The 21,646-nt window shown below is 41.3% G+C and overlaps 2 protein-coding genes across 2 annotated transcripts; both read left to right on the forward strand.

Moving 5' to 3' along the window:
- The first annotated feature begins 3,153 nt into the window (after nt 1-3,153).
- On the forward strand, nt 3,154-4,092 carry LOC115503371 (olfactory receptor 7D2). The gene has a single exon (XM_030299538.1). The coding sequence runs from the start codon at nt 3,154-3,156 to the stop codon at nt 4,090-4,092; it is 939 nt and encodes a 312-aa protein (XP_030155398.1).
- Nucleotides 4,093-18,193: 14,101 nt separating this feature from the next.
- On the forward strand, nt 18,194-19,132 carry LOC115503376 (olfactory receptor 7D4-like). The gene has a single exon (XM_030299550.1). The coding sequence runs from the start codon at nt 18,194-18,196 to the stop codon at nt 19,130-19,132; it is 939 nt and encodes a 312-aa protein (XP_030155410.1).
- Nucleotides 19,133-21,646: the final 2,514 nt, after the last annotated feature.

A 21,646-nucleotide genomic window follows, 5' to 3' on the forward strand; every position in this document is an offset into this window, starting at 1 on the left:
GTTTCTCCCAGGTTGTATACACTCCGTGATTCATGGAGTAGGTACTGAATGCCCACTCTGGGCCAGGTGTTATCTGTGTCGTCATTGTGACTGTGAATAGATCTGTCTCTTATTTTTCTTAATGATGGTTTACAGGCACATAAGGAGCTAATGACACTGATTAATTCTGATTGTGTTTAAGTTGACTTTCTTTGGTGTTCTAAGCAGACAATCACATCGGCAGCTGATAGTAACCAGATTTGCTTTTGATTTCCTAATATTATATTTTATTCACTCTTCTGTCTTATGGCATTTCTTTTGAATTATTGAATTATTGAATCATTATTGAATTATTGAATTATTTCTTTTGAACATTTAAACAATGTTAAGTCATTGTAACAGGCGTGGATTAGGGGACTATGCCTGGTGGTCAGGGAGGGTTCAGGGAAGGCTCCTCTGAGGAAGTGATGGAAGTGAGGAAGTGATGATTCATCTGAGAAATAAGGATAGGAATGATCACGGGAAGACAAAGGCCCCAGCAGAGAGGGCAGTACTTACACAGGCTTACATGTACTTACATGGCTGGGGGAAGAATCACAGCATTTTTAGAATTCCCAAGAAGGCAAAAGTGTTGGGTCTTCAGGAGTGAAAGGCCAGTGTGGTGCTTAATAAAACTGGGAATTCGGAAGGAACCAGCATATGCAGGCATGCCTGGAAAAGAAAGAAAATCTCAGACCAGCCTCCCTTGTGGGCACAGAGGCAGACATCCTCAGATGAAAGCACCTTCCAGAGAAGATTTGTGTTTGCTTCCGCCTGAGACCCAGAATACAATTCACTCAGGACCACTTCAGACGGATCCCTCTGACTGAAGTTTCTAGGGGAGGGTGAAGTGTAGTGTTAGAAGTCTGACTCTTTCCTGACAGCACCTTATGGATGGATTCTCTTTTTTTTTTTTTTTTTTTTTTTTTTTTTGCCACTCGGCATTGTGTGAAAATGCTACTTTTTAACTTTTAATTGTGACCTCCTTTCAGATTTACAGAAAAGTCGACAGAACAATATAAATAGCTCCTATGTATATCCTTTACCAGATCCCCCCAAAGTTAAATTTTGCTATCTTTACTTTTTTCTTCGTCCACTTTTCTCTCTGCCTTTGTCTTCGTGTGTGCGTGTGTCTTCAGAGCCATTTGTGAGAAAGGTGCACTACAAATGTGGTACCTCTTTACCACTAGCTCTTTGGTTATTTCCTAAAATCAAAGATATTTTCTTCACATAGCCACAGCACAATGATCAAAATCAAGATAGTTGCATTAATCTAATGCTACTCTCAAATTTACAGAATGTTGACAGTTACAACTTTTGATGGTTATCCTAAGAATGTCATCTGTAGCAAAAGAAAATCCAAGATCATGCATTTCATTCGGTTGTCATGTCGTTCCCTTTCTTTTTAAGTTTATTTATTTATTTCGAGAGAGGAGAGGGACAGAGAGAGAGGGACAGAGAGAGAATCCCAAGCAGGACCCACACTGGAGCCCAACTTGGGGTTTGAACTCGCAAACCATGAGATCATGACCTGAGCAGAAATCAAGAGTCAGATGCTTAACCTACTGAGCTGTTGACATGTCTCTTAAACTTCCTTTAATTGGGAACTGTTCCTAGACTCTCTTTGTATTTGATGACACTGGCATTTTTGAAGGGCACAGGTCAGAAACTGTGTAGAATGTCTCTCAATTTGGGTTTGTCTGATGCTTCCTAGTCTTTAGATTGAAGTGCTGCATCTTTGGGAGGAATCCCACAGAAGTAACGTTGGGTCCTTTCCGGTACCTCCTACCAGGAGGTATGTGATGTTGCTGTGTCCTATTTTGAAGCTCCATGACCATGTGACAGGACTATTATAAAATGGATGTTTATGGGGCGCCTGGCTGGCTCAGCTGGCAGAGCACATGAGTCTTGATCTCAGGGTTGCAAATTCGAGCCTCACGTTAGGTATAGAGATTACTTAAAAAGTAATAAAATATTTAAAAAGAAATCATTTTTATTTATTTTTTAATTTTTTTTTTCAACGTTTATTTATTTTTGGGACAGAGAGAGACAGAGCATGAACGGGGGAGGGGCAGAGAGAGAGGGAGACACAGAATCGGAAACAGGCTCCAGGTTCCGAGCCATCAGCCCAGAGCCTGACGCGGGGCTCGAACTCACGGACCGCGAGATCGTGACCTGGCTGAAGTCGGACGCTTAACCGACTGCGCCACCCAGGCGCCCCAAAGAAATCATTTTTAAAAATAAAATAGATTGGATGTTTGAGGAGCCTGGGTGGCTCAGTCGGTTGAGTGTCTGACTTCAGCTCAGGTCATGATCTCACGGTTCCTGAGTTGGAGCCCCATGTCGGGCTCTGTGCTGACAGCTCAGAGCCTGGAGCCTGCTTCAGATTCTGTGTCTCCCTCTCTCTCTGCCACTCCTCCACTCACGTTCTGTCTCTCTGTCTCTCAAAAATAGATAAACATTTAAAAAATTTAAAAAAAAAAAGAATGGATGCTCAAGATAGGTGATTGGGAATTCTAGACCCTATTCTGTAGGATTCCATTTTGGTTGTGTTATAAAATGGATTTTTTTTTTAATATAGTTGACACACATAATATGGATTTTTAAAGGCTTTTTTTTAAGGTTTTTATTTAAATTCCAGTTAGTTAACATACAGTGTAATATTAGTTTCAGTTAAAGAATTTACTAATTTAACACTTACATACAATACCTGGTGCTCATCACAAGTGGGTGCCTTAATCCCCATCATCTAGTTCACCCATTCCCGCCCCTCACCTCCCTTCTGGTAACCCTCAGTTTGTTCTCTATAGCTAAGAGTCTGTTTCTTGGTTTGTCTCTCTCTCTCTTTTTTTTCCCTTTGCTCATTTGTTTTGTTTCTTAAATTCCACATATGAGTGAAATCATATGGTATTTGTCTTTGACTGACTCATGTCGCTTAAGAAGGGTGGTTGCCATAAGAAACTCCATGTTTTTGGGTTTCACTTATAAGTGAATGGAGACCCATTTAGACAGAATGACTGACTTCATAAATGACTTGAGCGAAAGCCATGGTCAACATTTTCATTACATGGAGGGTGCTGGTTTGCTACTAATCGACGTTGCTCTTGTGTCTTCCTTCATAGATATATCAGGTACATGGAAGCAGGAAACCAAACAGGAATTTTAGAGTTCATCCTCCTTGGGTTCTCTGAGGATCCAGAACTGCAGCCCTTCATATCTGGGCTGTTCCTGTCCATGTTCCTGATCACTGTGCTCGGGAACCTGCTCATCATCCTGGCCATCTGCTCTGACCCCCACCTCCACACACCCATGTACTTCTTCCTCTCCAACTTGTCCTTGGTCGACATCAGTTTCAGCTCCACCATCGTGCCCAGGATGCTGGTGAGCATCCACACAGAGAACAAAGCCATCTCTTATATGGACTGCCTCACTCAGGTCTATTTTTCCATGTTTTTTCCTATCCTGGACACTCTCCTCCTGACCGTGATGGCCTATGACCGGTTTGTGGCCATCTGCCACCCCCTGCACTACATGGTCATCATGAACCCACCCCTCTGTGGCCTGCTGGTTTTTGTTACCTGGTTTATTGGTGTCATGACCTCCCTTCTTCATATCTTTCTGATGATGCATCTGAGATTCTGTGGAGATCTCAAAATTCCACATTTCTTCTGTGAACTGACACAGATTCTCAAGTTGGCCTGCTCTGACACCTTCCTGAACAGCACATTGATATACTTTATGACTGGTGTGCTAGGTGTTTTTCCCCTTGTCGGGATCCTTTTCTCCTACTCACGAATTGCTTCATCCATAAGGAAGATGTCTTCAGCTGGGGGAAGGCAAAAAGCCTTTTCCACCTGTGGGTCTCACCTCTCAGTGGTTTCTTTATTTTATGGGACAGGTGTTGGAGTTTACTTCACTTCTGCAGTTACTCACTCCCCCAAGAAAGTCTCAGTGGCCTCGGTAATGTATACCGTGGTCACTCCTATGCTGAACCCCTTCATCTACAGCCTGAGGAACAAGGATGTGAAGGGGGCGCTGGGAAGGCTTTTCAGTAGAGTGGCTTCTTGTCTGTGATGGATCTGCTGGCCCCAAGACTACGAAATTTTATGGATCCTAAGAGCAAAAACTTTGATTCTGGAGTTTACTCTTGAATCTTACACACCTTTCACCCAATTCTGAAGGATCAATGACTTCTCTCTCCTAGTTTTTACAAATTTTTAAACAACCAATTTCCTCATAATTTATGTGGTGATATTTCTGCCCCATCTGTTGTCCCAAAGTTATGTCCTCCACTTTCTTTCTTACTTCCTCACTGGTGAGTTCTAACCTGGATTTGGAGCGTTAACTTCAGCCTTGTTGTCTGAAATGTTGATGGAGAGTGCAGTTGTTCATATTAACTTATTTCTATGTGTTTTATTGTGGGTTTGTGTTGTTCATGTGCGTGTATTACCAACAGTGTTCTGGAGTTTTTTTTAAACTGGATAAAATATGATTTTAAAACATAATAAAATAAAGTCAATGTTTTAGTGCTTATTATATGGTAAACCTATGTTAGCTGCTCTCTATTTTCTTAAGTATCTTCCTCAATGGAAATGATTACTGTCTCCATTAAAAAAATTTTTTTAATGTTTATTTTTGAGAGAGACGAAGACAGAATGCGAGTAGGTCAGGGGCAGAGAGAGAGGGAGACACAGAATCTGAAGCAGGCTTCAGGCTCTGAGCTGTCAGCACTGAACCCAGCCTGGGACTCAAACTCATGAATGGTGAGATCCGGACCTGAGCTGAAGTCGGATGCTCAACCGACTGAGCCACCCAGGCACCCCACTGTCTCCAGTTTAGAGGTAAGGAAATTTGAGACTCTAAAGAGCCCAAAGCAACAGAGGGACCAAGTGGCAAAACCAGGATTCAAATCCAGAACTCGGACCCTGAACCCATATTCTTACCTAACAGGCTGCACAGCTTTTCACATGGATTTCAATGTGTACATCTGAATGGTGGATTTTATTGCTTGGTGGACAATATTTCTGGTTATTCTCTCCTTTCGGATATCTAAGAGAATAGCATTTTCTTTCTCCCTTGAAATTAAAGCTGGTAATATGTTTTCACGTGTCTAATAAAATGTGAGTGGAAGTGTGATGTGTCCCTTCTCTGTTAAAACAAAGTAAGAGCTGGCACATTATTCTTTGTACTCCCTCTTCCCTTGATATGGCTATTGTGGAGTGAAGTGATCATCCAAAGAGTCTAGAAAGCTGGCCAATAGGCAGAGGACTCCCCTGGATTGTTGCCCAAGTTGGTAGATACTTTTCATGAACAGGAAATAAGCTTTTGTTTGATTAAATCGGTAACATTTTAGTTCTATTACATACTGTTGCTGTGTCAACATCAGCATAGCCTAACTTACTCTGACTGTTATGTATCCCAAGGCTGGAAATCCAAATTTGAGAGTTTACCTACTCTGATGATTTTTACTGTTATGCTAAGAGTAAGTCTGAGATCTCCTTTTTCATTCCTTTGCAATCTTTCCACTTTCTTTTGAGAGCTTTAATTCAATTTTACATTAATACTTATACACACACACACATGTATATACACATACAGAAACATATGTTAATCTATACATGGCCTGCATCCTTGAAAGAGGAGAATTCATTTATTATTGTGCCAGAAATGCTCTTTCAATGGGAGGTAAGTTCCTCTGAAGTAGAAATCCTGTGTATCTTAAAATAAGACTAGCACTGTCCACTTGTAGGACTGTGAGGTATCACATTGTCTAACTGGACCACTTAAGAATATTGAGTTTAGTTCCCAAAATGGTAATTTGAGGGGCACCTAAATGGCTCAGTTGGTTGAGCGACTGACTTCGACTCAGGTCATGATCTTGCAGTCGTTGAGTTCAAGCCCCACATTGGGCTCTCGGCTGTCAGCACAGAACCCTCTTTGGATCCTCTGCCCCACCCCCACCCCCCGCCTCCCACACTTGTGTGCACTCTCTCTTTCTCTCTCTCTCTCAGATGAATACACATTTAAAAATGGTAATTGGAATAGGGTTTTTAACATAAAATTCCATTCTGTTAGTGTCATAATTCATAATCTCCTTCCAGTTTGATATGTGATATCTCTGATATGGCATGATATGGGTTGTGATTTTGCATCATGTTAAAATTTTTGTCTATGTAGTGTAACAAATATATTTTTCAACAGTTCTTTATAATAGTTCAAATATGTATTTTCTTTTTAAAAATGTTTGTTTTGTGAGAAAGAGAGTACGAACAGAGGAGGGACACAGAGAGAGAGAGGGAGAGAGAGAATCCCAAGCTGTCTCCATGCTGTCAGCATGGAGCCCAACAGGGGGCTCAATCCCATGAACCTCGTGATCATGATCTGAACTGAAATCAAGAGTCAGATGCTCAACTGACCGAACCACCCAGGCACCCCTCAAATATATATTTTCATTTTAAAAATTTAAAATTTACTCCACCTATGATGTATTTCTGTTCAGTAGGATATAGAGATCTCTTCTTTCCCTATGAAAAACAAATTTGTTCCAACAGTTTATACTACTCTTTCCTTTCCCACTGACTTCTAAAGGCACTTTCTAAAATTCTCAAACCACAGTTTTCCCCCTATTCTGAGGTCAAGTATCTGGTCTAATCCCAGCCATGCCATCTACACCAGATTGGTCAGCTTCTCTGTACTTCTGTCAGTCATCTCTAAAATAACAATAACAGATGTCAGGGGTGCTGTACATATTAAATGAGCTAATAATTATAAAGACTATGGTGTTTACTGTTGGCTTTGTTAGTAAGCTTTATTGATACTGTTACATGTTTTTATATTCATACTGATAGGCCACGTCTTTGACTTAGGGAGCCACCAGACACTTAGCAGGCCTTTTACAATTGCTATTTAAGTATTCTGATTGGCAAGGAACATGTAGCTCAGACTCCGATGGGATATTTTTTTAGAAGGAATCCTGAACTATGAGATCTTACCTAAGAAGAGAAGAGTTTCCACTGTGAAGAAAAACATGATCACCTTCAAATTCTCCACATTGGAATAGAATTGTCAAGCACATTTTCCATTATATTATCATTCTCTCTCCCAACTAGCTAAACTGTTTAGAAATAAAGTAATAAGGGGAGCCTGGCTGGCTCAGTTGCTGGAGTGTGAGACTCTTGGTCTTGGAGTTATGTGTTCCTGCCCCACATTGGATCTAGAGATAGTTTAAAAATAAAATCTTGAAAGAAAGAAAGAAAGAAAGAAAGAAAGAAAGAAAGAAGAAAGAAAGAAAGAAAGAAAGAAAGAAAGAAAGAAAGAAAGAGAGAGAGAGGGGGAGGGAGGGAGGGAGGGAGGGAGGAAGGAAGGAAGGAAGGAAGGAAGGAAGGAAGGAAGGAAGGAAAAAGAAAAAGAGAAGAAAAAAAGAAAAGGAACATTTATTTAATTAGGAGTTTTAAGATTTCAACCTTGGATGTCCCTGAGAGGGTAAATATTGTTTGTCTGCCCCTTTGCTTTCCACTCACTGACCAGGACAATAAGAATAATATTGTTGTCCTGCTGACCCCAGGTTGGCTTGGATTCCATAATAAACCCTATTTTTGGAGTGTACCATCCATCAGTACAACCATGTTCTTCTTTCCCACTATAGTCTGGGTGATCCATTTGGACTTAGTAAATGCTTTTGGAAAGAGGAGTGTCTAACATGTGCATAGAGAGTTTTTGCTAGCAGTAACTCCAGGAACAAGGACAGTAATGGCCAAGAGAGCCTAGTTAAAAATCCCTAGAGATTTTAGATTTGTGGCTTTGAAGGGTACTTCAGACTCTGGAGTGGATGAAATAATGATGATTATGAGAGCAAACATGCTTATTGTATTTATAAATTTAATGGTTTCTGTATCTCATCAACTCTATCCCCTCAGATTATTAACCAGAATCTGACGTTCATTTCCAAATTTCCAGGAGAGAAACTATTTAGCCAGGTTGGAACAGACACCGCTCTCTGATCCAATTAGCCATTGGATCACAGGGCCACAGAGCAAAGTGGCCCACCAACACCCACAGATCGGCTACAATATGAAAGAAATGTGGGGGGAAGCAGAATTATCCAAGAGGCAAATTTCAGCCCAAAAGAAGGAAGGATGTTCAAACCACTGATGTTCTATATTTCAAATGGACTGATTCTGAATTGGACATCCCAGAGGGTGATGGTCCATTGAGATAGATCTGAAGGCATGGCTACTTTGTGATAAAGATCATAAGGAGGAATAGATTACCCCCCGTAATGATAACTGTACAAGAAAATGGCATCTGTAATCCTTTTTTTGATGGATGAATATCAGATTGCTAGTGAAAATGTATAATTTTGTTTTTCTTTGGGTATTCATATCATAAAAATATTTTTATATCTGAGGGCTCCTATTCAGAAAAGCAGCTGTTGTTGTTGTTAAGTAGGCTCCATGCCCAACGTGGGGCTTGAATGATGACCAGAGACCAAGAGTTGCATGCTCTACCAACTGAGTCAGCCAGACACCCTTCCTTTTTTTTTTCATTTTTGTTGACTTTTTAATTCATTTTTGAGAGACAGAGACAGCACAAGGGTGGGTGGAGCAGAGAGAGAGAGACACAGAATATGAAGCAGGCTCCAGGCTCTGAGCTGTCAGCACAGATTCCAACGTGGGGCTCGAACCCACGAACCATGAGATCATGACCTGAGCCAAAGTCGGACGCTTAACCAATGGAGCCACCCAGGAGCCCCCCTATTTGTTTGTTTTAATTAGCATTGGTTTGCCTGTTTCCTGGCAGAATTATCAGCTATATGGATGCAGGAAACCAAACAGGTGTCTCAGAATTCTCTCCTTGGGACTCTACTCTTTGGGCTGTTCTTGTCCATATACCTGGTCACCATGCTTGGGAACCTACTTATCATTCTGGCCATCAGCTCTGATTAGGACCTCCACATGCCCATGTAGTTCATTCTCTTCCACTTGTCTTTTTCGATACTTGTTTCAATTCCACCATGGTTCCAGTAATGCTGGTGAACATCCATACAGAGAACAAAGCCATCACCCATGCAGGTTGCATCACTCAGATGTATTTCTTGTATAGTGTTTGGGTATTTGGACTTTTTCCTCCAGGCCATAATGGCCTAGTACCAGTTTGTGGCCATCTGCCACCTCCTTCACAACACAGTCATCATTTGTATGATCTGTAGTTAGCCAATTTTTGTCTGACTATACATGGCAAAACTGTACCAAATGGTAGGCATTCAAATATTGGTCAAATGAATTAAACCAAATTTGAACACCTTTAAATTTTTTTTTTTTATTTTAGAGAGTGCAAGTGGGGAAGGGGGCAGAGTGAGAGAGAGAGAGAGAGAGAGAGTGCACAAGAGAGAGAACATTAAGCAGACTCTATGCTCAGCGTGGAGCCCAATGCAGGGCTCAGTCCCAGGATCCTGGGATCATGACCTGAGCTGTCAAGAGACAGATGCACAGGGGCGCCTGGGTGGCTCAGTGGTTAAGCGTCTGACTTCAGCTCAGGTCGCGATCTCGCGGTCCGTGAGTTCGAGCCCCGCGTCGGGCTCTGGGCTGATGGCTCAGAGCCTGGAGCCTGCTTCCGATTCTGTGTCTCCCTCTCTCTCTGCTCCTCCCCTGTTCATGCTCTGTCTCTCTCTCTGTCTCAAAAAAAAATAAACGTTAAAAAAAATTAAAAAAAAAAAGAGACAGAGGCACAATTGACCTAGCTACCTAGACGTCCCTGAACCACCTTTTTTGAAATAAATGTGGAATAATAGGTTTTAACCATAGACTCATAGAGGTAGAAAAGAACTTTGTGTCATTCATTTAACTTCATATTTTTTTTAATTTTATTAATTTTTTAAAGTTTATGTCTTTATTTTGAGAGAGAGAGAGCAAATAGGGTAGGGACACAGAGAGAGGCAGGAAGGAGAGAGAGAATCCCAAGCAGGCTGGGCATTGTCAGTGCAGAGCCTGACACAGGCTCAAACTCATCAACTGTGAGATCATGAGCTGGGATGAAATTAAGAGTTGGATGTTTTTTTGTTTTTTGGGTTTTTTTTTTTTTTTGAGAGAGAGAGAGAGAGACAGAGTGCGAGCAGGGGAGGGGCAGAGAGAGAGAGGGAGACACAGAATCCGAAGCAGGCTCCAGGCTCTGTGCTGTCAGCACAGAGCCCGATGCGGGGCTTAAACTCACAAGCTGTGAGATCATGACCTGAGCCAAAGTCAGCCGCTTAACTGACTGAGCCACCCAGGTGCCCCAAGAGTCGGACGTTTAACTGACTGAGCCACCCAGGTGTCCCCCACACCCCCACTATGTTTTTTAAATGAGAGGATGGATTTCCTTGAACAAGGGTGAATTCCCAGCAATGGATCCATTGATGCCAAGGACTGTTTGGGGAAGATCAGAGTTCTCTCTGGCAACAAATGTGTCATTAGTCTTTTTTTTTTTTTAATTTTTTTATTTAAAAAAATTTTTTTAACGTTTACTTATTTTTGAGACAGAGAGAGACAGAGCATGAACGGGGGAGGGGCAGAGAGAGAGGGAGACACAGAATCGGAAGCAGGCTCCAGGCTCTGAGCCATCAGCCCAGAGCCCGACGCGGGGCTCGAACTCACGGACCGCGAGATCGTGACCCGAGCCAAAGTCGGACGCTTAACCGACTGAGCCACCCAGGCGCCCCAGTCTTTTTTTTTTTTTTTAATTTAAAAAATTTTTAATTTTTTTAACCTTTTCTGTATAATTACTATACAGTGCTATGTTAATCTCGGGTGTACAATAGAATGATTCGACAATTCTTTACATTACTCAGTGTTCATCGTGACAAGTGTACTCCTAATCCCCTTCACCTATTTCCCCCATCCCCCCACCACCTTCCCTCTGGCAACCACCAGTTTGTTCTCTATAGTTAGGAGTCTGGCTTTTTGTTTGTCTCTTTTTTTCTTTGTTTTGTTTCTCAAATTCCACATAGGAGTGAAATCACACGGTATTTGTCTTTTCTGATTGACCTATTTTATTTATTTCATGTCTAGATCCATCCATGTTGTTGTAAATGGCAAGATTTTATTCTTTTTTATGGTGTAGTAATAGAATTACCATATGATTCACTAATTCTGCAACTGTGTATTTACCCAAAGAATACAAAAACACTAATTCAAAGAGATATGTGCCACCATGTGTATTGCAGATTTATTTACAATAGCCAAGACAGAAGTAACCCAAGTGTCCATCAATAGATGAATGGATAAAGATGTATATACATACATATATATATATATATATATGCACATATATATACACACATACACATGCAATGGAATATTACTCAGTCATAAAAAAGAATGAAATCATGCCATTAATCTTTGTAGTAGCCCTTCACATCCTTATTGGAAGCTCATTTCTTCTTTAATACTTGCTATGGATTGAATGTCTGTCCCCCCAAAATTCCTATGTTGAAACCCTACCCCCCAGTGTGATGGTATTAGGAGGTGGAGCCTTGGAAGGTCATTAGGATTAGAAGAGGTCATAGAGATAAAATCTTCACGAATGCAACTAATATCCCTATCAGAGTTGCAAGAGGATTTGCTTCTTCTCTCTGCCTTATGTGGATACAATGAAAAGTCAGCTATGTGCAACCCAGAAAAGGGGTCTCATCAGAACCTGATTGTGTTGGCTCCCTTCTCTCAGAGACTTCTAACCTCCAGAATTGTGAGAAATATTTTTGCTGTTGTTTAAAGCCACGCAGTTTATGATATTTTATTATAGCAGCCCAAACTGACTATGACATCACTGTTCAAGTAGATGAAAGAATTTGTATAATCCATCTATTTTTTAATGTTTATTTATTTATTTTTTTTTTAATTTTTTTTTCAATGTTTATTTACTTTTGGGACAGAGAGAGACAGAGCATGAACGGGGGAGGGGCAGAGAGAGAGGGAGACACAGAATCAGAAACAGGCTCCAGGCTCTGAGCCATCAGCCCAAAGCCTGACGCGGGGCTCGAACTCACGGACTGCGAGATCGTGACCTGGCTGAAGTCGGACGCTTAACCGACTGCGCCACCCAGGCGCCCCAATGTTTATTTATTTTTGAGAGAGAGAGAGAGAACACAAGCAGAGGAGGGGTAGAAAGAGGGAGGGAGACAGAGAATCTGAAGCAAGCTCCAGGCTCTGAGCTGTCAGCATGGAGCCTGATGCAAGGCTTGAACTTATGAACCATGAGATCACGACCTGAGCAAAAGTTGGATGCTCAACAATCTGAGCCACCCAGGTGCCCCTAATCCATCGAGTTTTAGATACAATTTCCCACATGACCAATATTCTCTCTATATACTTCAATTTGTCAACTTTCCTGTTGTCAAAATCTACTCCAGATTTTCTCTATAATAATTTTTTGATATGAATAATTTGAGCCTTATCATCCTGCTCTAAAATAATTGTTTGGGGCACCTGGGTGGCTCAGTTGGTTAAGCATGCAACTCTTGGTTTGGCTCAGGTCGTGATCTCATGGTTTTCTTGGTTTGAGCACCACATTGGACTCTGCACTGGTAGTGCAGAGCCTGCTTGGGATTCTCTCTCTCTCCCTCTCTCTCTCTGAGCCTCCCCCAATCACATTGTCTCTGTTTCTTTCCAAAGGAGTAAATAAACTTTAAAAAAAAGTAAAATAAAATAATTATTTGTCTAATGAGTATGTTCAGGGTTCAAAACTTCAAAAGTTTTGAAAGTTTATTTTTAAAAAGTTTTGAAAAGGTAGACCATGTAAAACACCTATCTCATGGCTATTAAGGAAGGAAGGAGGGATAGAGGAAGGGAGGAAGGGAGGGAGAAAGGGAGAGGAAGAAGAAGGGAGGGAAGAAGGGAGGGAGGGAGGGGAAGAAGGAGTGAGGGAGGAAGCAAAGAAGGGAGGAAGGAAGGGAGAGGAGAGGAACGGAGGAAGGGAGGAAGGAAGAGAGGAAGGGAGGGAAAAAACATTGAGTTTGTTGTTGGAAAGATTCAGTTTCACGTCCCTCGCAGATAATTTCCACTTGGCAGTGGCATGGGTTGATCTTGTGTTCTGTCTTAGTGGCAGTAGTTGGGGAGAGAATTGGGTTACAGAGGAGTAGGTCCAAGATACAATATTATGCTTAGCTCAGCCCCAGTGTGAGCTCCCACTTCCTAAGGACAATTCTTCCCAACTACTGACCCTCATGCCTCACAAATAAATTCTCATGGACACTACACGTTGTTGCAGGTCACTATCCAAATGGTGATAAGGTGGACGGTAAGCCTGTGTTGGGTCACCCACTACTCCCTTCAGAATGAAGGGTTCCTCTCCAGGTTCAGGGAGTGCAGCCATCTGACAGCAGCCCTCAGCCTTCAGCCCTCTTAGAGAATTGCTCTCAGCTGAAGGAAGCTGCTGCAATTCCCCAAGTTCCCACCACAAAGGTCTCTTGCTGTGGGAACATAACTGCCTGACAGCCATCTGTAGCCACCACTGTCTTTGCTCTGAGGATACTGTTGGGCTGCTCCCATCCACTGACTGAGCACAGTAGGGTACCAGTGCATGCCCATTGCCATGCTCACACAAGGACATTGGTGACCAGGTTCAATCAACCCTGCCAAGATAGTGACTCCTTCTCCTGGCATGAGGAACCTCAGGTGCCAGGTAGTCAGATAGCTTCAGGTCCAATGGGACTCCTGCCATGTCTCTGGAAGTGCTACCCTTTTAGGTGTCAAGACCTTTAAACTTGCTGATGGCAGAGTTGAGGAGACCTGAAGCAAATACTGCTCAAGTGGCTCACTGGGAGTGACATTACACAGGGCTGCTTCTACTAACAAGCCTGATTTCTGAACCCATGTATCCCACGTATTGGAGATATAGAGCACATCATGATTGTCATTGACTTAGAGTGTATATGCATCCTGTGAATTGTGTAGCCAGGACGTGTTGTGGATTCAAATACCTGCACTGAATATGACCAGTCTCTTTCAAGTTAAAACTGTTGCATATTTTCCATTAAGCAAAAATTTTGTCAACTAACCATAGTCCCTAATTTCTTTATGCAATATTTTACCTCTATCTCACCTTCCCTGACAAACTTAATAGGTGATTTATACTGGCACCTCTATTTCCTCAATACTCCTCAAGCTTCTCTACATGGATGGTTTGTGCCCCTATCCCTCACTTCAGAGGTAAAAAATGGAGCCCTATCTAACATCAACAAAGGCTTCCATGTCACTAGCAAATGTCAAGGGATATTTTCACTCTTCATTTCCTTAGTCCTTTCAACAGTCAAAAGCGTTAATCACTCTGCTTTTCTTCAGAAAGAACCTGTTTGTCCCCATGACACTGCCAGCCACAAGTGATCTTTGAAATCTCTAAAGAGTCTTCAAGGGATGAACATCACAGAATGTTCATTCCTGGTTTTGGTTCTTGCAGGAATGAAACGTTCCTTAGGGGATACATTGTCATTTCAGTCAAACCAAACACAGGAGAATTTCTCCTTGGAGAAAATGCCTTCAGCTTTGCCCATTGTTGCCTACATAAACACGACATTGTCTGATTTTTTTCCATTCTTTTATTTTTGTATCCCAAGGGAACTGAATTGTTTGGAGAGAGGAAAGTCAGTAGAACAATTTATTTAATGAGCAGCTCTAAGAATTCCATCTTTGAGATGATAATAACATATCCCTGCTGTCCCTGTCCTATAATTCTCTGATACCAGCCTAGGGGAAAACCCAAATGAGCTACTTCTGGATACACTGCAGAGAAGAGAAAGCTTCAGTGATAACCATCACAGAGGGTAGGATCATTGCTGTCCAGTAAGGGCTGGAGGAGTATGAAGAAAAGGGACGAGAAAGTGGATGCTGGCTTTACCTCTAGAATAATGAGACTGGAGCAGCCCCACATTTAATTAGTCAACAAAGCTGAAGTCATTGTAGTTTGAAGGTGCTTTACTTGCTACTTAAACCAGTCTTTTCCAGCTCTTGCTAAGTCTCCTTACCTCTCTCAGAATCTAGAGCCTCTTCCAGTAAGTTATTTTCTAGTGAGTTTCCTCCTCTTCTCTATTCTTTCCCATAAATAGTAGGCTCCTGTTTGATTTCCTGCCCCATCGTTTATTTCTTAACTACTCACTGAAGATCTATTAAGCCCAAGATATTGCCTATTTTGTTTCCCATGTGATTGGATTTTTTTATAATATTCTCTGTTTTTGCTGGCAGATTCGACTTACTTAGAGCACTTAATAGTATTGTTGTGTTTACCTTTAGTGTCCACAGTGTATCTACAAGTAACATCATTGTTTCTGACATTTGGTTCTCAGGCTAATTTCCTTTTTTCATCAATCTTTTTAAATGTTCATGAGAATGTGGACTGCCTTAGCCTTTTCATGAATTTAACACAAATGTTTTAGTGTTTGAATGGAGGGACCCTGTTGGCTACAGTTTTAAACAGCTGTCCTCTATTGGGTTAAGAAATTGTTCTTAGATTCCTCCTTTGGTGAGAGGCTGTGTCCTGGCTGCCAACCATGAAAATAGCTGCTACATTTCCTCAAATTTATTTTCTATGGAGATTATGGTTATAATTCCTCTTAATTTCCCTGTATTTGTGATAAATTGTTTTTTCAAACATCCTAGCGTTAAACCATCTTTCCATTCCTAGAATAGGTATGACTTGTTCATGGTGTATTACCCTTTTAAATAGACATGAATGCACTGTATTTATTCTGCTATTATATTGTGTATCTACGTTCAGGTATATGATGAATTTGCACTATTCATTATATTATTATTTTTGTGCATTATTGTTGATGCTTTTGGTCTCAATCTTTATTACACATCTAACATTTGCATGTATTGAACACCTGCTATATGCAGACACATTGTAAGTCCCTGCAAAGACAAGTGAGCAGAAACATCTTAATTTCTGACCCGCTTAAATATATATATATATATATATATATATATATATATATATATATATAATTATTAACATGATGGCCACAATAAGGAATCATACAGGATGCTTTCTCCACATGTGCTCCTCACACACTCTGTCCCTCCTGACCCTCACTGTCTGCCCTCCATCTTACTGACTTCTCAAATCCTTTCCATTACCAACCTCACCCAACCACGGAGAAAGTGCAAATTCTATTCTTTCCACCTCAAATTTGTGGCCTTACCTAATTTCCCTTTTAACATTTACCCATCTTTCCTCTTGCAGCTCAGATATTCATATTTCAGAGAAGTCTTTCCTACCCATCTCCTGGGGTAAATTGGTCCCCCAAAATTTTGTTTTCCTTTTAACTAAAATTTTTTAATTAAAAAATTTTTAATGTTGATTTAATTTCTTGAAAGAGAGAGAGACAGAGCACGAGTGGGGGAAGGACAGAGAGAGAGGGAGACACAGAATCTGAAGAAGGCTCTAGGCTCTGAGCTGTCAGCACAGACAGCCGATGTGCTCACGAACCTGGAAATCCTGACCTGAGGCAAAGTCAGATTCTCAACTGACTGAGCCACCCAGACATCCCTGTTTTCCTTTTAATTAATTAACATTCTATAGACACTAATAATACTGAAATTTTTTCTATCACAGAGGAAATAAACATATATTCTCAATTTTTAGGATGCTTCAATTTATAGAAGCTTTGAATATTTTTCTTTTCTTTTTTTTTTTGCTTTGAATATTTTTCAATCAATCAATAAATCAATCATTTTTGGCAATTAACTCCTCTGATCTTAATACAACACATCTCATTTGTGAGCATGTACACAGGAGCACACACACTCACACATGCTTTGTATTTCACTTTAATGGTTTTGTGATTCCCCCCCCCTTATTTATGTAGTCCATATGCTTTGCCTCCCTTGTGGTGGAATCCACCTGACAGGTGACATCTGAAAGAGGGAGGTATAGAGTCTTCATTAACTAGAAGTGCTACATGGTGGTCAGCAGAGCTACCAGACCTGTTGTGCTTATCATGATCAGAATTCTGGGGGACCTTGGTGGCTCAGTCAGTTAAGCTATCTGACTCTTGATTTCAGTTCAGGTCATGATCTCATGGCTCATGAGTGCCAGTCCCCAACAGACTGCACTGACCATGCAAAACCTGCTTGGGATTCTCCCTCTCCCTTTCCCAGGCGTGTGCTCTCTCTCTCTTAAAATAAGTAAATAAACTTAAAAAAAAATTTTTTAATGATTAGAATTCCATCTTTGATGGCTGCCCAGTCTGAGTAGAATATTGATAAATGATAACCATAAATGACAAAGTTCTTGTGATACTAAGAAGAGAAGCTCATATTTGTCAAGTGTCCAGTGTATGTCACAAAAACCACAATAGAAACATAACATGCATTATCTTGTTTAATTCACTGACCAGGCTTGTAAAGCAGGGAAATTTACTACTCTCATTGTAAACTGAGGTATCTATAGTCTCATGATTTTAATTAACTCTGTCAAGGTCACACGGAAAGTAGACTGGTGCACCAAAGTTTTATTCTAGAAGGTCTGACTCAAGATTCCTTTTTTAAAATCATAGGTCTATAATGATTTTTATGACAGTTATATATCAATAAACAATTGTCATAAAAGGAATATATTAATAAAAAATAGTTATCATTTTTGACATCATTTTGACTTTTGGTGCACAAAAGCATTTTGAATCATCATAAAGAAAGTAATAGCAGTAACCACATTTTTAGGGAAAAAAAAAGACAGAGTTAACTGTGAAAATAACAGGACACATCAGATCACAAAGTCAAGGGTGTTTGAGTTGAAAACCTATCTTAATCACTATTTTAGGGTTTTTAGAATAAGGGCAGTTATGGAGGTTATCAAAGAGAAGACCTTATTTGTCTTCAATGATTTTGGAAGATCATATCAAGGAAGAAATTGGTTTATATCCATAGATTTGAATAGAATTAGAACCAGTGAGTAGGAGATACAATGAGAAAGATTTCTGATAAGTTAAAGATAGTCTGAATGACTGCATACATTTAAATGGATTTGGGCTATGACTTCAATGAGTGAATCATTAGATTTGGAAGGACTGATTGAGAGTGAAGGATATCCGTGTAGAATGGATGCAAAAAGGATATCCATGCAAAAAGGTGATGACTAGGAGGTGTCAGTTGACTCTTCACTGAAGGCTGCTTTTGCCTCCTTCTCCAGCAAACACACCAGATACATGGAAGCAGAAAACCAGACAGAAGTATCAGTATTCCTCCTCCGGGGTCTCTCAGATGATCCAGAACTGCAGCCTCTCCTCTTTGGCATGTTCCTATCCATGTATCTGGTCACTGTGCTTGGAAACCTGCTCATCATCCTGGCTGTCAGCTCTGACTCTCACCTCCACACCCCCATGTACTTCTTCCTCTCCAACCTGTCCTTTGTTGACATTTGTTTCATCTCCACCACTGTCCCAAAGATGCTGGTGAACATCCAGGAATGCAGCAAAGGCATTTCCTATATAGAATGCCTCATTCAAGTGTATTTTTTTATGATTTTTGCTGGAATGGACGATTTCCTCCTGACTGTGATGGCCTATGACCGGTTTGTGGCCATCTGCCATCCCCTACACTACACAGTCATCATGAACCCACGACTCTGTGTCCTCCTGGTTCTGAGTTGTTGGCTCACCCTTTTCTGGGTCTCCTTGATTCATATTCTACTGATGAGGCGGCTGACCTTCTGTACAGGCACTGAAATTCCACATTTCTTCTGTGAACTGGCTCAGATTCTTAAGGCAGCCTGCTCTGACACCCTCATCAATAACATCTGCTTGTATGTTGCCACTGCACTGCTGTGTGTGTTTCCTCTCACTGGGATCCTCTTCTCATACTCTCAGATTGTCTCCTCCTTAATGAGGATGTCATCCAGTGAGGGCAAGTATAAAGCATTTTCCACCTGTGGGTCTCACCTCTCTGTGGTCTGTTTGTTCTATGGGACAAGCCTGGGGGTCTACCTCACTTCTGCTGTGACCCATTCTTCCCAGAGAAGTTCGATTGCCTCAGTGATGTACACTGTGGTGACCCCCATGTTGAACCCCTTCATCTACAGCTTGAGGAACAAGGAGGTGAAGGGGGCCCTGCAAAGATTCCTCAGCAGAGCAACCTCATGGGCATGATGGGCCACTAGCTTTGAAGCCACGTGGACATTGTAGGTCCCAAAAGCAAATGTGAGATTAAATCTGTCTCTTTTTCTCCTCTAATGAACATGTTTGATTTATTCTATTCCCAAAGCACCCATGACTTCCCTTATATTTGTTTTTGTATTAGTCTCTCCTCAACAACTCCTCCATAAAACATTTTGGACTTTGCTTCTCCATATGCTGTCGATAAATTTCCATGTTTGATCAGCTTTCTTGCAGCCATTCTTAAGATTTCTAACTTCAGGCTTGAAGGACTTGTCATATCAAACATTGCTGTGTTTGCTGCAAGAATAATGCTCTAAAATGTTGATGTTCTTCACCTCAATTTTTTTTTAATGGTGAAAAAACTTATATTTAGCCAGCTGGACTTAGTTTATTTTTTTAATTTTTTTAATGTTTATTTATTTTTGAGAGACAGAGCACAAGCAGGGGAGGGGCAGAGAGAGAGGAAGACAGAATCTGACGCAGGCTCCAGGCACTGAGCTGACAGTACAGAGCCCAATGCAGGGTTCTAACCCACGAAACCATGAGCTCATGACCTGAGCTGAAGTCAGACGCTCAACCGAGCCACCCAGGTGTCCCAGCTGGACTTAGTTTAGAAAATCCCAATTTGTTGGCAACTGCAAAGTGTCATAGTCAGGAGCCAGTTGAACATATGCTTTCTTTTCTCCATTCGGCCTGATCAGAGTGTTGGCCCTGGCCACATCAGTATCATAGAGCTTCTTCACAGCCTGTTTGTTCTGGTGCTTGTTGGCCTTGACATCCACAATGAACACAAGTGTGTTGTTGTCTTCTATTTTCTTCATGGCTGACTCAGTAGTCAGGGAAACTTGATGATGGCATAGTGTCAGCTTGTGTCTCCTGGGGGCTCTCTTCCAGGGATATTTGGGCTGCCTTAGGAGATGCAGTGTCTTGGGCGGTCAGAAAGTAAGTGACATGTGGATTTTTTTTTTTTTTTTATGACTGTGGATGCCTTTCATCACTGTTTTCTTGGCTTTCAAAACTTTTGCTTTGGCTTCAGCTCTGGGAACAGCAGGGGCTTCCTTCTTTGCCTTTGGCATCATCTTCGTGAAAGGCTCTTCACCTTTTGTTTGTGTGCTTGTTTTCCCCACAAGAAATGGAATGAAATCCTATGTGGTCATTCAAAAGTGCTTACCTTCTCAGAACTGTGCCTTTTCCTTCGCATGTATGACTTTCTGTCATCTTGAAAATGTGTGTGGAGACATTTCCTCTCATTCACCCCACTTTTCAAAAGAGGAGAATAAGATGGAATTGGGTGGAACCTGGCTAACTGACATGGAGTTTCCATCCTACTTTGTATAAGAACAGTGATGTGATTTTCAACTTCAAAATCAGAATCTAGATTTCTATGATCATGTTCATAGTAATATCCTGCCTTGGAAAACTCTGAGATGTTGCTTCATTCTTTGTGATCTTTCCATCTTTCCTCCTTTTCTTCCTTTTCTTCTTTTATTTGCCTTTTATTTCCCATATGTGCAATTTTAAGATATACCCTCTAAGTAAGTAAGTAAATAAATAAATAAATAAATAAATAAATAAGATACACCCTCTAAGATCCTAAAACATACAATAGTGAAGACAATAGAATAAAAGTTATTTTCTAGTGTGGTTTCTGGGACTCTCTGGAGGTGCCATCAAGAATGGTAATTACACACATGTGGAATGTGTTCAGAATATAACTCACTTTGGGGGAATAATGTGGATAGAACTGAGTGTTCAGTGAAAGATGGACTAGTAGATACTGTCAACATTTCTCCCACATTTGTCTCCCATTTCTTCCCTGGGACCCCTCACCATGTCCACTGCATGACTGCCAAATGACAGCCCTAGCCAGAACCAACTTTCCCCACTAGGTGATGGTGGAAGTGACAGAGAATTATGCCCACACAAAGACAGCCCTTCGTGGAGATCTATAGGGTATGGCATGTCTTTCACACACTAGACTGGATAATTCTGAGGTTTGTATTTTGTACCACTTTCCGGAATTGCCCCACAGGATGAAATTCTGCTCCTTCCCTGTGGTAGCAGACTGAACATAAACTTAATTTTAAATTTTTTTTTCAACATTTATTTATTTTTGGGACAGAGAGAGACAGAGCATGAACGGGGGAGGGGCAGAGAGAGAGGGAGACACAGAATCGGAAACAGGCTCCAGGCTCTGAGCCATCAGCCCAGAGCCTGATGCGGGGCTCGAACTCACGGACCGCAAGATCGTGACCTGGCTGAAGTCGGACGCTTAACCGACTGCGCCACCCAGGCGCCCCAATTTTCTTCTTTTTAAAAAACATTTTTTTTTATTACGTTTCTTTATTTTTGAGAGGCAGAGAGAGACAGAGCATGAGCGGGGGAGGGGCCGAGAGAGAGGGAGACACAGAATCTGAAGCAGACTCCAGGCTCTGAGCTGTCAGCCCAGAGCCCAGCACGGGGCTCGAACCCACAAACCATGAGATCATGACCTGAGCCGAAGTC

Source organism: Lynx canadensis, chromosome A2, assembly GCF_007474595.2.
Source record: "Lynx canadensis isolate LIC74 chromosome A2, mLynCan4.pri.v2, whole genome shotgun sequence".
In the NCBI taxonomy this organism is placed as follows: Eukaryota; Metazoa; Chordata; class Mammalia; order Carnivora; family Felidae; genus Lynx; species Lynx canadensis.